Below are 16,544 nucleotides of genomic sequence, written 5' to 3'. Positions count from 1 at the left end.
GTGTTTGACTTCAGAGGGCGAGGTTGGTGGGGGGTCGTGGTTACGGTAGGCATGACATGGGACTTGTGTTTGAGAAGTAGCCAAGTGGTAAGGCAGAACTTCCCTGAGACCACCCCTCCCTCGGTCATTATAATCTCCTCCCTTCCCTTCTTTTTCTTTCCCTCTTCTTTCTAATTTCTTCTTCCTTCCCCTTTCCTTCTTCTTCCCTCCTTGCTCTCTTCCCATTTTTCATTCTTTTTCTGTGCCTTTCCTCTTTCCCTTTCTCCTCTCCTGCCCCTTCTTGAATGCTCAAACGCGAGTTAGTTTGTTCTGATAGCTTCCTGTCAGCCAAAAAGGGGCGCGAAGGGGTGGGAAAGGGAGGGGGGGAGCCACGTGCAACTAGCAGAGGCACCGCGGGCCGGTCCTTTGCTATATTTGTATCTTGTCTTTTTATGTACACTGAGAGCATATGCACCAAAGACAAATTCCTTGGGTGTCCAATCACACTTGGCCAATAATAAACGATTCTAATAAAAAATTCTATTGTGACTATTTCTACGTGCCAGATCTAAGCACCCCTTGAGTTTGACATCCTGTTCACGTCCAATCCCCTGCTCAAGCTAGAGACCCTTCACCAAAATGGCTGTGCAGAGCCTGTAGGAGGCTTTCAGAGTGCTTCTGGGGGAAGGGCAGGCCAGAAAAATGGGCTGTTTTTTGCTCAATTTTGTTCCCCCACCCCACCCCCAAGAGCACTCTATAAGCTTCCTAAAGGCTATCCATGCCCCCCCTTTTTTTTGGCAAAAAGGGGGCCCGTTTTTGCAAAAAACGGGCCATTTTTTGCTTGTTTTTGCCCCCCTCCTAAGGGCTATTCATGCCTTTTTTTGGAAAAAAAAATGGGCCCGTTTTCCCGAAAAACGGGCCGTTTTGGGGAGGTTTGCAGAATGCAAAAACTTTTTTTTTTTAATTTGCCGCTTCAAAACCTTGGTGCGTCTTATACTCTGGTAAATATGGTATGTTTTGTGCAGGTGTGCTGCAACAGAGCCACAACGCCACCATCTTACAACCATACAATCAATCTGAAGTTGGGTGGCTCGACAAAGCCATCAGACAACCCAACACTTGGGAAACATTACCCATTTTTGGAAAAAAAAAAAAAATTTTTTTTAAATATTGCCTGCAGGGCCTTGCAGTCATTAGTCTAATTTCTAATGTTGGATTTTCCCCCTTACCAGAGGGAGCCCCCTTGTAGAGTGCTGTGAAGCCATTACCATGGCAACTCCAGAGCGCTGTATAGTAGAAGCCATTTTAACAGGCTGCATCTTAACAGAGCACACCCCCCAAAGGATGTTAGGGGTGTCTCACCCCCACTGTATTTTTCTCCAGAGGGTAAGTCATCTGTGTACCAAGTTTGGTTGAAATTGCTTGAGGCGTTCCAGAGTTAGGCTGTGTACACACACACACACACACACACACACACACACACACACTTTATATATATATATGTACACTGAAAGTGGCATTTAATTTCGTTGTACGAGGTGCAAAGGCAATAAAGTAAGCGAAAACTAAACTAAACTAGACGACGTTCGCTTAGAGAAGATGAATTAAGAAGGTACCTCAATGACTCGATCCAGAAAACTGACCGCTCCCACATAGTTTTTTTTCTGAAAGGCAATCTGAGCTTCTTGCATGGAAAATTCTTGCTCAGTGACTCTGGAAAGCTGGTTCATGGCTTCCGCATCATCCGGATTGCTCTTGAGCTGGGGAAAGTGTTGGTTTTTTAAAATAAATAAATAAAAAAGGTTACATGATACATACTGCATATAAAAGGATGCACATTGTTTGCATTCCTTTGTGGCATATGTTAAAGAAAAATGCTCAGTTCAAATAGATCTGGACAGCGGTTTGTTTATTTAGCAATGCATTCTATTCCACCCAGCTCCAGAGATACTCTGGGTAGCTAGCGAAAGAATCAAATTGAAACTCGTAAAACAAACAACGATCATCGTGGCACAACGTGGATAGGATCGAAGAAGAAATGTCTGAAATGCGTAGGGTAGAAAAACAATGTCATTCGAGCTCTTAAGTGTCAGGCCCGGAAGCTTTTAGATTCAGGTTTTCCCAGATGCTAAAGAGCCTCTTGATGCGGGTGAAGAAGGAGAGTGCAAAAGTTGGCTTGAAACTCAACATTAAGAAAGTTAAGATCATGCAGCCCTCTCCATTCCTGGCAAGTAGATGGGGAAGAAATGGAGGTGGTGACAGATTTTATTTTCCTGGGCTCCAAGATCACCGCAGATGGGGACTGCAGCCAAGAAATTAAAAGACGCTTGCTCCTGGGGAGGAAAGCTATGGCAAATCTAGACAGCATACTAAAAAGCAGAGACATCACCCTGCCAACAAAAGTGCATATAGGGAAGGCAATAGTTTTCCCAGGTGCAATGGATGGCTGTGAAGGTTGGATCATAAGAAAGGCTGAGCGCCAAAGAATGGAGGCCTTTGAACTCCGGTGCTGGAAAGACTCCTGCGAGTCCCTTGGTGATCCAACCGGTCAGTCCTAGAGGAGATGAACTCTGACTGCTCTTTAGAAGGCCAGTTCCTGAAGATGAAACTCAAATACTTTGGCCACCTGATGAGAAGGAAGGACTCCCTGGAGAAGAGCCTAATGCTGGGAAAGATGGGAGGGCAAAAGAAGAAGGGGACGACAGAGAACGAGGTGGCTGGATGGAGTCACTGAAGCAGTCAGCATGAGCTTCAATGGACTCCACAGAGGATGACAGAGGACAGGAAGGCATGGAGGAATGTTGTCCATGCGGTCGAACACGATTTCGCAACTAACAACAACAAATAAAATGGACCTTTGAGGAAACTCAAGCCTCAGAGTCTTCTTTCGTTGGGAGTGCTAACATTTAGTCTGCAATTACTTGTCCATTAAAAACCAGGGCTTTCTCGCTACAGGGAAAACACTGGAGTTTGGGCACCGTATGGATTTCAAGCTGCTGAAGATTTCACAGGAATAAACATTTAAAAGTCTTGCTTCCAACCCCCCCTTCCCCCTCCCTCGAGATGTCAAGAGGAGAATGACAGGTCATCATGGATGATGCCTCAAAATGGGATGGGTAGATTCCAACACACGGTCCATTTGTGGCTGGAGAAACACTCAGATTATTGAGTAGGCCGATAATCTTGGTCACCCACCCCTCCTTCTGTATTTTGAAAAGATATTTTAATCCAGAAACTCAGGCTGCCAGCTAACCATGTTGCTTACTAACTGAAGTTGTTGCTACCGAGGAATGGCATTTTCAACGACACCTGCATGTCTTTAAACCCTACCCAGCTAGGAAGGGAAGATGAACATGATTCCTCCAAATGTTTCTTGAAAAAGATATTTTCCTTACCACGGCTTCAAAGTCTTGTTTTGCTTCCTGGGTGTAGCCTTGTTTCAGAAGGATGTTGCCTCGCTGAAGCCGGGCCTGTGGAAATGGAGAAGACCAGATCCTTCATAGCCAACGAAAAGTAAAGGTTCCCCTTGCATGTGGTTAATAATTAAATCCCTGGTTTAAAAAGTGCACCCCAAAATTAAGCATGTAGATTGTTAACTCAAATTTGCATGCTGGGATTGGATTGATTAAATGTTAGCTGAATTTCAAGGATGGATTAGAGAATATAATTGCAAATGAGCAAACATTTCAAAGACACAGTGCAAATTTAAGTGAAATAAGGAATCAGCACTTGAACATGAGAATAACGTCTCGGAAATTCAAACTGTGCATTTTAAGTTTATGTGCTAGTCGTTCCTGACTCTAGGGGGTGGTGCTCATCTCTGTTTCAAAGCCGAAGAGACAGCACTGTCCGAATCCGTCTCCGTGGTCATGTGGCTGGTGTGACTAAACACCGAAGGCGCACGGAATACTGTTAGCTTCCCACCAAAGGGGGTCCCTATTTTTCTACTTGCATTTTTTACGTGCTTTTGAACTGCTAGGTTGGGAGAAGCTGGGACAAGTAACGGGAGTTCACTCCGTTACGTGACGCTAGGGATTCGAACCACCAACCTTTCTGATTGACAAGCTCAGTGTTTAGCCACTGACTAACTGCCCCAAATTAGAACAGTCTGTGGTCTGTTTGTTTTAAAGACTAGGTCAGCACTTTGGGACCAGAATAATCTCATTTTCCCTTAAGAGTCCCTTTCTGCTTAATGTCAGCTTGGACCAATGGTGGGTTGCAAATCCCGTTCCAACTGGTATGGTTGGAACGGGGCCGGCAGCATCCTCATGGATGCGCGCACCGCGCGCATGCAATTTAGCACCTCTGCAACACTCCAGCTGCTCCACGGAGAGTTGCGCAGGCACTGTATGCGTCATGTGCCTGTGCGGAAGCCTTTAAACACTGGTAAGGAGCTCAGGAGGGCGGGTGAGCCCTCCGGAGCACCGTATCCGAACGGTATTCGGTGCTCTGGGCTGGCTCTGGTATGCCCATACCAGGGCGTACCGTGTGCAACCTATCACTGACTTGGACAGAAGGTGAAAGTAAGAAGAACTTACCGCAAGGAAGTCCGGCTTGAGTTCAATAGCTTTGGAGAGATCCGGCAATGCTGATTTAAACTTGCCCATAGCCAGGTAAATGGTGGCTCGTTTGTAATAGGTAAGGTAATTTTTGGGATCAATTTCTGAGGGGAGGAAAAGAAATCAGCCAGAGGGTCAGTGTCAGCTGCTACTTCAAAATTTGCATGTGCTTCGTTACAGTCTGCCATGGGGAGGGTGGATAGGAGGAAGAATGCTATGGGGGAAAGTGAAAATAACTTCTGTATCTCCCAGAGATGCTGCTTCAAGGTTACCCTTCTGGGAGAAGGAAGCTGCATACCGAAGTTGAAAATTCTGAAAACGTTTAGTTGAAACCTGATTGATTGTGTGTGTGTGTGTGCGCCCGCGCGCGCTGCAGTTAAGGGAGGGAAAAGTTGAACTTAGGGAGTTTGGTGTGCGATTCTGGCAATGCACTATTGCAAGGGGATTGATTTCTACTAAAACTATCCCTTTCTCAATAAATGGAGCCAAGGATCATTCCTGTTTAGGGTGTTGGCAGTCACTGAGTGCATTATCTACCCTCTTTTCCCAAAAAGCCCAATCGGGCTTTTGAGCACATGCGCTAAAATAAGCCCTCCCCCGAAAACAAGCCCTCCCCAAAAATATTGCAACACAGCAGCAGCCATGAGGTGGCCACTGCCTCCTGTACTACAAAAATATAAGACCTCCCTGAAAATAGGGCCAAGCGCTTATTTCAGGGGGGGGGGGTTCAAAAGAAAATAAGACTCTGTTTTATTTTGGGGGAAAACTCGATAGTAGGAATGAAGGCTAACAGGAACTCTTGCTAGCATTCTAAACTAATCAACCTGCAACTCTGGTGCATTTGTGACACACCACACCAGAGAAGCAGCAATGGAAACAAAGAATGTTGGTCCCTCACTGGGTGCTCCTGCCTGAATATGCAAAATCCCTCCCGGAGTCATTTTGCAAAGGACACAACGCTGAAACGGCGACATCTTCCTGCAGCATCTGCCAGCGGTGGGTCAGACAGCCTTGGACTGAACCTCAACAGAGCATCCTGGAGCTGCCATTACTGCTGTTCTCTCCTGTACCGATCCTCAAACTATGGCCCGCGGGCCGGATATGGCCCACCAATGCAAAGTATCCGGCCTGCGGAGTGGTGGGATGCCCCTCCACCCACCCCTCACCGTTGGCCTTCTCTTCCAGCGAGCATCCGCTCCAGCTGCATTTCTGGTTAGTTATTCCACTGGTTGAGCTGCACTTTTGATCGCACCGCCGCTGCCGAAAGTAAGGCTGAAGGGCGCTGGGGAGGGCCAGCTGACTGAGAGGTGATCTCGCCAGTGATCCAGGGCCGTGGATGAGTAGGGGAGGGGCTGCTACTGGCTTGAAAAGCAGCTGCCAGCTTGTAAAGCACTGCTTAAAAACACTTTAAACATAGTGTTTCAGGATGTTTTTCACAGCCACGTGATCCAGGGCCAGTGGGTGAGTAGCGGAGGGGCAAGTACAACAAGGGGCAAAGGCAAAATGGACTGCTAAATTGGCCACACCTATACCCAATCACATGACCACCTAGCGATGGCCATCCAGTCACATGACCACCTAGCCAAGCCTACCCAACCAGTCCGGGCCCCCAACAGTGAATCGGCCTCCTGTTTAAAAAGTTTGTGGACTCCTGCTTTAGTGCATTATTTTACACATTTAAAAAAAGGGTGGTGGGGAAGGAAATTTGTGTCCTGTGACAAAGGAAGGGCAGGTTAAACATCCGAATAAAAATATTGCGACCAGCTACTGAAGGAAAGGAGGTCCTGCTACTTATCTGAGAAATAGTCCATCAAGTTTGTAAAGGGGAAAATCATCTGAATTTGAAGGAAGCATTATGTAAGATTTCGGGTTTTTTTGTGTGCAAGAGACATGGCCCCTTCATAGCAGGCTCTGCCTTAAAAAAAACACCCCTTTTCCCCTTGTGGAAAACCCGACAGACTTGTGTTTCACATCAGAAGAATTTAAAAGTGCTTGAAGTTCAAGTAAATATTTTTAAAATGAATTGATCTAGGTCCTGGCAGTAGGGCCAATTTTGTTTAGCTTTTTGCTATCTTTCTATTAAGCCCAAGTGAAGATAAAGGTAAAGGTTCCCCTCGCACATATGTGCTAGTTGTTCCCGACTCTAGGGGGCGGTGTTCATCTCCGCTTCAAAAGCCGAAGAGCCAGCACTGTCCAAAGATGTCTCCGTGGTCATGTGGACGGCGTGACTAAACGGCGAAGGCGCATGGAATGCTGTTACTTTCCCACCAAAGGTGGCCCCTATTTTTCTACTTGCATTTTTGACGTGCTTCCCAACTGCTAGGTTGGCAGAATCTGGGACAAGTAACGGGAGCTCACTTCGTTAAGCCGTGTTCGGGAGTCAAACCACCGAACTGCTGACCTTTCTGATCGACAAGCTCAGCGTCTTAGCCACTGAGCCACCACATCCCTTAGCCTGAGTATGACTCTGTAAAAACACACTGATCTACACTATTAATTATGTAGCAGATCTGCCTGTTTGGTAGTTATTAATAGTTAATAGTCATTTTTTGTTGTTGTTGAAGAACAGGATAGATTTGCTCCAGTTCACTTCATCTAATTCTCCTTTTTAAAAACTGCTTGGGCTGATTCCTATAGCTTTAAATTACCCCTACTAAGAGATCTGTCACTGCCTTTTAGCAGTATCTACCCCAGAGGAATTAGACAGTGCCCCAATGTTAATGTAACTGTATCAGCCAATGCAGCTCTTCTTCCGATAGGCAGCTGGCATCTTGAATTGGTATTCCAAGGCTGGTACTCACCCACTGCCGAATGGTAGTGTGAGAGGGCTTCGGCCAGCTGCCCAGCAGCCAGTAGCTTCCGACCCATTTCTAGATGGTTGTCAATCTCAGCTTGCCCGGCAGCTAGCAAACCTGGAAGGGATGAAGTCATTCAGGAGACCAAGAGCTAAGGCAGTGCTTTTTAATGATGGCAATTTTAAGAGGTCTGGACTTTAACATCTTTGCCAAGAGTATGCCGGTAGGGAATTCTGAGAGCTAAAGGCCTCACGTGCTGGCTGGGGAATTCTGGGAGTTGAAGTCCTCATACGTTGGCTGGGGAATTGTGGGGAATGAAGTCTTCACATGCTGGCTGGGGTATTTTGAAGTCCTTACATCCTCGCTAAGGAAATCTAGGAATTGAAGTCCTCACATGCTGGCTGGGGAATTCTGGGAGCTGAAGTCCTCATATGCTGGGGAATTCTGGGAGTTAAAGACTTCCCATGCTGACTGGGGAATTCTGGGAGCTGAAGTACAAATACAAATACAATACAATATACAAATCCAATAGCAGAGTTGGAAGGGACTTTGGAGGTCTTCTAATCCAACGCCCTGCCTAGGCAGGAAACCTTATACTGTTTCAGACAAATGGCTATCTAAAATCTTCTTAAAGACTTCCAGTGTTGGGGCATTCACAACTTCTGGAGTAAGAAGTCCTCACATGCTGGCTGGGGAACTCTGGGAGTTGTAGTCCTTACATCTTGGCTAGGGAATTCTGGGAGTTGAAGTCCACACAACTTAAAAATGGCTGAGAAACTCTGACTTAGATCCTTGATGCATTCTTAGCAAGCTGGTGATACAACAAATTCTTTTGCAAACACCAAAGATGGTACCTCACTCATTTCCTTCCTCCCTCCCTCCCTGAGGAATCCCTTTCCTTTGAAAATGACTCTGGATGGCTCACCCATAGTAGAAATCAATTATTAAAATACGAGAATAAAAGCAGCCACATTAGAAACACAAGCAGGCTTAACATATATATCATTACTATATTAGATTTGCACACTGTCCTGCCCCAGTACCTTTTGAAAGAGCCTGACTTAATTAATTAATTAGTGAAGTCAAGGCCATATGGATTTCGGAGGGATGCTAATAAAAGAGTGACAAAAACACTGACTTTTGGGTTTGCAGATTGCTGCTCTTTCATGAGAACCATAGAGCTCCTGTCCTTCTTTGATTAATGAGCAAGATTTGAAAGGCCACAGCTAGGAAATAGTACTCAAATGTGCCCAAATCCTATTCTATATATTGTAATGTAAAAACACACTTTTCACACCACTTGTTCCTTAGATATTATGTTTTCCTTCATTTGCTCCAGAACCAACTTCCTTCCTTCCTTCCTTCTTTCTTTCTTTTCTTTCTTCCCTCCCTCCCTCCCTCTATCTATCATCTATTTATTATCTATCTATCTATCTATCTATCTATCTATCTATCTATCTATCTATCATCTTGTCATGTTTATGTTGGGTAAAATTGGAGGTGATGACCCTTTAAAAGCTGTATCCAACAACATTTCATTTTTAATGTATGCCAATAAGTGAACAAAGTGATAATATAGTATTGTATTGTATTGTATTTCTATTCCATTCCATTCCATTCTACTAGTCTCTACTCTACTATTTAGAGGCCCACTGAAACTTTAGATCACGTTTCTAATTCAAACTTTTCTATTTAACTTTACCTTACTAAATTAGCTGTATAGTTACACAATCTTTCCTGTTTTTTTATTGCAAAACGGTTACCTGCTTGGTATCCCTCTGCCAAGCGTAGTCTCCCCTTATACCTCATGGCCTAGGTTTTGATGGGTCTAAGTTGTGACTTTGTACAGCTCAGTTTAGTGAACATTTCTTTATTTTTCTCCTGTCCTGGGTTTTAAATAAGACTTTGAGTTATGACCATTTTTTTTTCTAAATGAAATATTTGCTAAGTGAGTTTTGCCCCATTTCATGACATTTCTTGCTACAGCTTTTAAGTGGATCACTGCAGTTGTTAAAGTTAGTGAGACGGTTGTTAAGTGAATCTGATTTCCCCATTGACTTTACTTGTCTCAAAGTTATAACATGACCCCGGGGACACTGCAATGGTCATAAATATGAGTCAGTTGTTAACTGTTCTGAATTTTGATCATCTGGCCAAGGGGATACGGCAACGGTCGTAAGGGTGAAAATGGTAATAAATCTCTTTTTTTAGTACCGTTGTAGCTTTGAACAGTCACAAAATGAACTGTGGTAAGTCAAGGGCTACTTGTATAAGGATGATCATTATATAGAGCAAATAGATTCACGGAGGTCAGTCCTCTCAGACAGAAAGATCACTGAGGACTAGGAACATGCTAAGGTTTAAATGGAAGAAACCCAGAGAAGAGGGTTGGGGAAAAGCACAGGCGAAGCCAGCCAATCACGTTGCCCGAGGGGTGGGCCTCTCGAAGAATGACAGGGCGGAGCTTGTCAAGGTAAAGGGGTATTGGGAGCAAAAAAGATTGACAGGAAACGACTGTGGCAACAAGGGGCGGGGCCAGTGGAAGCCCGGTTGCTAAGGTCAAAAAGGAAACGGAGGTGGTCTCCGGTTACTATGGTTACCTGGCAACTGTAGATCCAGCAAGACGCAGAGCAACGAAGCGGCCCACAGCAGTCTCTTCTCACAGTTGGCCGGACCGAGCCCGCGACCGTCCGCGCTTCGGCCAAGCAGCCCCAGGCTGCGCCACACCGGCTGCTGCCCGGACTCCATGTCCCAGCTCCGGAACCCGCTCACTTCCGCATCCGTATTCAGGTCGTTGACAGTTCTTTCCGGCACGCTGGTCGTCTTCTCTATTGTTCAAGTGTGAAGATGGGGCCGCTCTAGGAGGACCATTCTCTCTCGTCGGCGGCCCTCCAAAGGAAGGGAGGATGGGAATGAAAGACTGGAATCTGCTAGCCAATCGCCGCCCTCTTCTTGGAGAGCCGTAGAGCTTCCCTGGCCAATCAGAACTAGGGTAGGCGCGGCGGAGAGTCGGAAGGCGGGGCTTCTTCGCGGGGAAAATTTGCAGAATTCGAAAGGAGGTGAGATTTCTCCCCCATCACGTGGTGCGAAAAAAAGTGGGATTCCGGGATTTTTTTTGGGGGGGGGAGGGGGCGGTTATTTGCAAGGCCTTTTGCAAATTGGAGGAAGGGAAATTGCCATATGAATTGTTTTATTTAACAGCCAATAATAATAATATTTTTTTAAAGGGCGTCTTATGATTTCCAGGGGAAGCACGTGATGAAAAATGTAGTTCCTGAGCTTGTGCAGAGCGCCTCCCCCTGTCCTCTCCTCCAGACTCTCCCATTGAAAGCCGGGCATATAAAGCAAAAGCTGAGCCAGAGCCACTGGAGATCATTCTTAACCTTTGGGCCGTGCAAAATAAATAAATAAGACGGGTGGCTCCTTTAAGGATTGTATTTCCTATTTCCCCCTTTAAAAACAATGTGTGTGTGTGTGTGTGTGTACACATACATACATACATACATACATACATACATACATACATACATACAATGAAGGTTCTGTGTGCTTTTTGAGTTGTGTGAAAAGTTTGGGAATGAATGGGGAAAACTGGTTCAGGGTGCACACTCTCCTTTTGTTGTTGTTGTTAGTAATTTTAAAATGTCAATCAAAAGAATTGGAAAGACCCCACCCAGACCCTGGGGACTTTTGGCTCAGTAATGTCCTAGCCTGGCCTACCTCACGGGGTTGTTGGCAGCACAAGAAATAGAGGAATGCTACTTATTCTGCGTCAAGCTCTTAGCTTTAAAACAATTTGTTGTTGTTGGTTGCAAAGTCTTGTCCGACGCATTGTGACCCCATGGACCACATTCTTCCAGGCCTTCCTGTCCTCTACCATCCTCTGGAATCCATTTAAAGCTCACGCGTGCTGCTTCAGTGACTCCATCCAGCCACCTCATTCTCTCTCGTCCCCTTCTTCTTTTGCTCTCAATCGTTCCCAGCATGAGGCTCTTCTTCAGTGAGTCCTTCCTTGTCATTAGGTGGCCAAAGTATTTGAATTTCCTCTTCAGGAACTGGCCTTGTAAAGAGCAGTCAGGGTTGATCTCCTCTAGAACTGACCGGTTGGATCACCTTGCAGTCCAAGGGACTCGCAGGAGTCTTCTCCAGCACCATAGTTCAAAGGCCTCCATTCTTCAGTGCTCAGCCTTTCTTATGATCCAACCTTCACAGCCATCCATTGCAACTGGGAAAACCAAACAATTGACTATACGCACTTTTGTTGGCAGGGTGATGTCTCTGCTTTTTAATGTGCTGTCTAGATTTGCCAAAGCTTTCCTCCCCAGGAGCAAGCATCCTTTAATTTCTTGGCTTCAGACCCCATCTATGGTGATCTTGGAACCCAGGAAAATAAAATCTGTCACTACCTCCATTTCTTCCCCATCTATTGGCCAGGAATTGGGAGGGGCGGATACCATGATCTTAGTTTTCTTAATGTTGAGTTTCATGCCAACTTTAGCACTCTCCTTCATCCGCATCAAAAGGCTCTTTAGTTCTTCTATTACCATATTATCTGCATGTCTCAGATTGTTGATATTTCTCCTGGCAATCTTAATTCCAATTTTTGATACATCCAGCCCCGCCTTTTTCATGATGTGTTCTGCATGTAAGTTAAATAGGCTCTCCTTTGCAACTCTTTAAAACAGCTCCATCTTTCTCCTGGGATTACATGGCAGCTTTTTGGAGCTGTCCCATGATCTTGGGGGTGGGGTGGGTGGAATCATGGTTTTAAATTTTAAAATGTAATTCAGCCTCATGGTGAGCTGGATGGCAAATGAAACAAACAATAAATACTTTTAAAAATAAATAAAATAGTGCTTGCATTTTTGTCTTAGCCACACATCCTGGAACCAGATCAGTACAGTCAGTTGTTATGACCTGCGGACAAGGCCTTGCCTTGTTTCTTTAAAACTGGAATAATGTTTAGATTTTTCCCCCCTTTTTGAACATTTTGTGAAGGAAGGAGAAGATGGGAGGGCCGGTGAACAATGTGATTAGTGCTTTTAACGATCATCCCGCATTTAATTTTGGATCTTCTCGGCGTTCCAATATTTGAGGGGCTGCCACAGAGAGGACAGGTTCAAGCTATTCTCCCAAACACCCGAAGGCCGGACAAGGAATAATGGATGGAAACTGATCAAGGAGAGATTCAACCTGGAAATAAGGAGAAATTATTCTGACAGTGAGAACAATCAACCAATGGAACAGAGGTTGCCTTTGGAAGTTGTGGGAGCTTCATCACTGGAGGCTTTCAAGAAGAGACTGGACTGCTGTCTGTCAGAAACTGTCTAGGGTCTCCTGCTTGAGGGGGGGGCTTTGGACAATATGGCCTATAACCGTGATGGCGAACCTATGGCATGCGTGCCACAGGTGGCACACAGAGCCCTTTCTGTGGGCATGTGAGCCGTTGCCCCCACCTCAGCTCCACTGTGAATGTGAACGTGCCTCCTGTGACCAGTTGATTTTTGGAGATGTGCTTGCATGTGGGGGGGGGTGTCAGGTGCACATGCATGGGGCAGGGAGGAGTACGGGGGAATGCCCCCCTGCGGCCCGTTTTTGGTCCCTGCAGGCTGCAGAGAGGCCTACCAGACCCAAAATGGAGTGCAAGTGTGTGTAGCACGCTCTCCCCATGGCCCGTTTTTGGTTCCAGGGGGCTGCAGGGTGGCGTACTTGGCCAAAAACTGAGCGTGGGGCTAACGTGTGTGCACGCAGTGGGTGTAAGGGGAGTGGGAGTGTGTGTGTCACACGGCATGGAGGAAGGGCACATGGGGGCTGCCAGTGGTGGGTTGCAGGCGGTACACTCCGCTACGGGAGTACCGGAGGCTGCCCGGAGCATTTATTTATTTATTTATTTATTTATTTATTTATTTATTTATTTATTTATTTGACTTATATACCGCTTCATAGGGCTTTCAGCCCTCTCTAAGCGGTTTACTGGTTTTAGCAAATTGAGTCAGCAAATTGCCCCCACAGTCTGGGTCCTCATTTTACCCACCTCGGAAGGATGGAAGGCTGAGTCAACCTTGAGCCGGTGAGATTTGAACCGCTGAACTGCAGATAACAGTCAGCTGAAGTGGCTTGCAGTACTGCATCCTAACCACTGTGCCACCTTGGCTCCTTGACATCAGATACCGCTGAGCGGCTGGAGCATCGCGGAGGCTCACCGAGGCGCTAAGACGCATGCGCTCGCTGCCGCATCCATATGGATCCTGCTGGGCCTGTTCCAACGTACCGGGTGGAACGGGATCCGGGACCCACCACTGGGGCATGCATTGCATTATGGGCATGCACATGTGTGCACTTTCGGCACACAACAACAAAAAGATTAGCCATCAGTGGTGTAGGGTCTCCTGCTTGGGCGGAGGGCGGGGGGTTGGATCAGTCACTACAAGGACCCTTCCAACTCCGTTAATCTGTAAATCTCTTCCATCCCCAGAGAATGTGACAAGAATGCCTGATGGAGCCCGATTCCAAGCGACGGAAGACAACAGAGCCCGATGGCACCTGTGCTTGGGAAGTGCGGCCTGTACTTTCGGAGCAGGAATCTCGGGAGGTCCGGCTCATGCCCGTCTACGCTGCCCCTGTGCTGGATAAGAAAGAGACCTGTCGCCTGATGAAAGAGGTCTCAGCTGTCTACCCGTTGAGTGACTACCCTCATTTGAAACGTATCCGGGCCTGTCTATCAGCAAGCAGCCCCCACCCACTGGAGATGATCCTGTGCCTTGCAGGCCTCAACGGAGAGCAAGCGGGCTTGCGGACTCTCGCTGAACTCTTTCCCAACGGCGAAGTAGATCTCAGCGGCTTGGGGAAACCTTTCTTGGTCCATGTGCCGGCTTGCACGCCTTTGACGCGTCCCCAGTATGAGGAAGCGGCGTCGCACTGGCCCGTCTCCTTCCACGAGAACAAACGGATCAGCCAAGCGCTGAAAGGCTGCCTGTTTTCCCCACTGGAAAAAGAGCGCATGCAGGGTTACATGGAGTTGGCCATCCAAGCGGCCCAGCGGGGAGCCAGGCAGGGTATGGTGCCCGTAGGAGCTACTGTGGTGGACCCGGCCACTGGCCGAGTCCTGGCTGTGGGTCATGACTGTAGAGAGGGCTCCAACCCGCTTCTCCACGCTGCCATGGTCTGCGTTGACTTGGTGGCCCACAGCCACGGAGGGGGAGCTTACAGCTTCCAAGATTATCCCGCTTGCACGTTTCTTCCTGCGGACAACACTTCCCAGCCGCCGCCGCCTCTTGAGGACGGCCTTCCGTACATTTGCACCGGCTATGACATGTACTTAACGCGGGAACCGTGCACAATGTGTGCCATGGCGCTGGTGCACTCCCGCATCCAGCGGGTGTTCTACGGAGCTCCGTCCTCTCACGGGGCTCTGGGCACCACACACCACATCCACAGCCGGAAGGACCTCAACCACCGCTATGAAGTCTTCCAGGGCATTCTGGAAGATCAGTGCCAACGCTTAGCGCGGCTTTCCGATCACAAGGAATCGTCGTGAGGGAACGTTTCTGGTGCTTTTGATGCTTCTGGGGATGGCATATTGTATTTTTTCTTTTTTTAAAAAAATGATATTGGAAGGATGGTTTCGTGTTTGTGTGTAGTTTGTTTGTAGTCCTTGACTTATAACCATTTGTTTAGTGATGGTTTGAAGTTAAAAAACGGCACTGAATAAAGGGACCTATGATGGTTTTCCCCCACTTACGACCATGGTTACATCCTCTTGGTTACAGATGCTTGCCAACAGGTTCATATTTATGACGGTTGCAAGGTCTTGGGGTCACCTGATCCTCTTTTGCAACCTTCAGACAAGCAAAGACAATAGGGGAAGCCAGATTCTTACAACTTAACAACTGTGGCAAGAAAGGTCGTAAATGGGACAAAATTCCCTTAACAACGGTCTCCATTAGCAACATAAATTTTGGGGTCAGTTTTGGTCATAAAGGAACACAGTGGCTCAGTGGCTAAGACACTGAGCTTGTCGATCAGAAAGGTCGGTAGTTTGGCGGTTCGAATCCCTAGTGCCGCATAACGGAGTGAGCTCCCATTACTTATCCCAGCTTCTGCCAACCTAGCAGTTTGAAAGCATGTAAAAATGCAAGTAGAAAAATAGGGACCACCTTTGTTAGGAAAGTAAAAGCGTTCTGGGCAGCTTTGGCATTTAGTAGTCATGCTGGCCACATGACCATGGAGACGTCTTCGGACAGCGCTGGCTCTTTGGCTTTGAAACAAAGATGAGCACTGCCCCCTAGAGTCGGGAATGACTAGCACATATGTGCGAGGGGAGCCTTTATCTTATGCTCATAAGTCGAGGACTACCTGTAAAAGGTTGGATCTTGAGATCAGCTGGTGAAAGAGCCAAAATGCAGGCCGCCATAATATGGTGGGTATAAGCAAAAGCCAGTTTGTTCTAGTGTAGATAAAGTACCACATTAGAAACTGGGAGGCTGTGAGTTCTAATTCCGTCTTGGCTATGAAAGCCAGGTGGGTCACTCTCTCTCACTCCAACCCACTTCACAGGGTTGTTGCTATATAGGGAAAACAGGAGGAGGAAGGAGTATATCAACTCAGAAAGCTTGTCTGTTATAAGTTGCCATGGTGAGGAAACCTTCAGCTAGACTCGGATCTCAGATTACTACAGCAGGCTTGTGAGGTGTGCACCTCATTGGAGAATGTGATTTATGACACAGACTGAGGAGAGGGAAGAAACAAATTTCAAAGTTCAGCCATAATTTAAATGAGATGAGATCTGACTGTAATGGGGCATTGCCGAAATAATGTTCCTAATAAATGAATGGATTTCTTTTGAAACTTGGCTCATGAATTAATTAGGGCATCTTTTGGAAACCTGATAAAGTATTGGATTTATTCACGGGCTTGAGTTATTTCTAAAAATTATAAAGGTTGGATTAAAAAATAAATAAACATGGTCATAGCAAGGCAAAAATAAGACAGAATGGAATGGAATGGAATGGAAAATTTATTTATAGGCCGCCCTTTTCCCTGGGGAGACTCAGGGCGGCTTACAATTCATGGGGAGGGGAATACAAACAGTGAGACATAAAACAATACATAATTAAAAATAAAACACAACATTCATCATTCGGGTGGGGACGGATTACAATCTAACCCCAGGCCTGACGGGATAGCCAGATCTTGAGGGCTGTGCGGAAGG

The 16,544-nt window shown here is 46.6% G+C and overlaps 2 protein-coding genes across 2 annotated transcripts in view; one reads left to right on the top strand and one right to left on the bottom strand.

The window, feature by feature from the left end:
• Nucleotides 1–10,190, bottom strand: part of LOC116522433 (dnaJ homolog subfamily C member 3-like) — a 30,422-nt gene extending 20,232 nt beyond the window's left edge. Inside the window, exons 1-5 of the mRNA XM_032237334.1 lie at nt 9,934–10,190; nt 7,340–7,450; nt 4,518–4,642; nt 3,375–3,449; nt 1,596–1,739 (exon numbers count right to left, since the gene is read on the bottom strand). Coding sequence (XP_032093225.1) covers nt 1,596–1,739; nt 3,375–3,449; nt 4,518–4,642; nt 7,340–7,450; nt 9,934–10,081 — 603 coding nt within the window. The 5' untranslated portion in view covers nt 10,082–10,190. The remainder of the gene's footprint in view (nt 1–1,595; nt 1,740–3,374; nt 3,450–4,517; nt 4,643–7,339; nt 7,451–9,933) is intronic.
• A 66-nt stretch (nt 10,191–10,256) lies between these two features.
• Nucleotides 10,257–15,183, top strand: ADAT3 (adenosine deaminase tRNA specific 3). The gene is made up of 2 exons (XM_032237335.1): nt 10,257–10,392; nt 13,809–15,183. The coding sequence occupies exon 2, from the start codon at nt 13,830–13,832 to the stop codon at nt 14,868–14,870; it is 1,041 nt and encodes a 346-aa protein (XP_032093226.1). The 5' UTR covers nt 10,257–10,392; nt 13,809–13,829; the 3' UTR covers nt 14,871–15,183.
• Nucleotides 15,184–16,544: the final 1,361 nt, after the last annotated feature.

Source organism: Thamnophis elegans, chromosome Z (assembly GCF_009769535.1).
Source record: "Thamnophis elegans isolate rThaEle1 chromosome Z, rThaEle1.pri, whole genome shotgun sequence".
In the NCBI taxonomy this organism is placed as follows: Eukaryota; Metazoa; Chordata; class Lepidosauria; order Squamata; family Colubridae; genus Thamnophis; species Thamnophis elegans.
The sequence above is the reverse complement of the archived record's forward strand: the minus strand, read 5'-3'. Positions and strand labels throughout refer to the sequence as shown.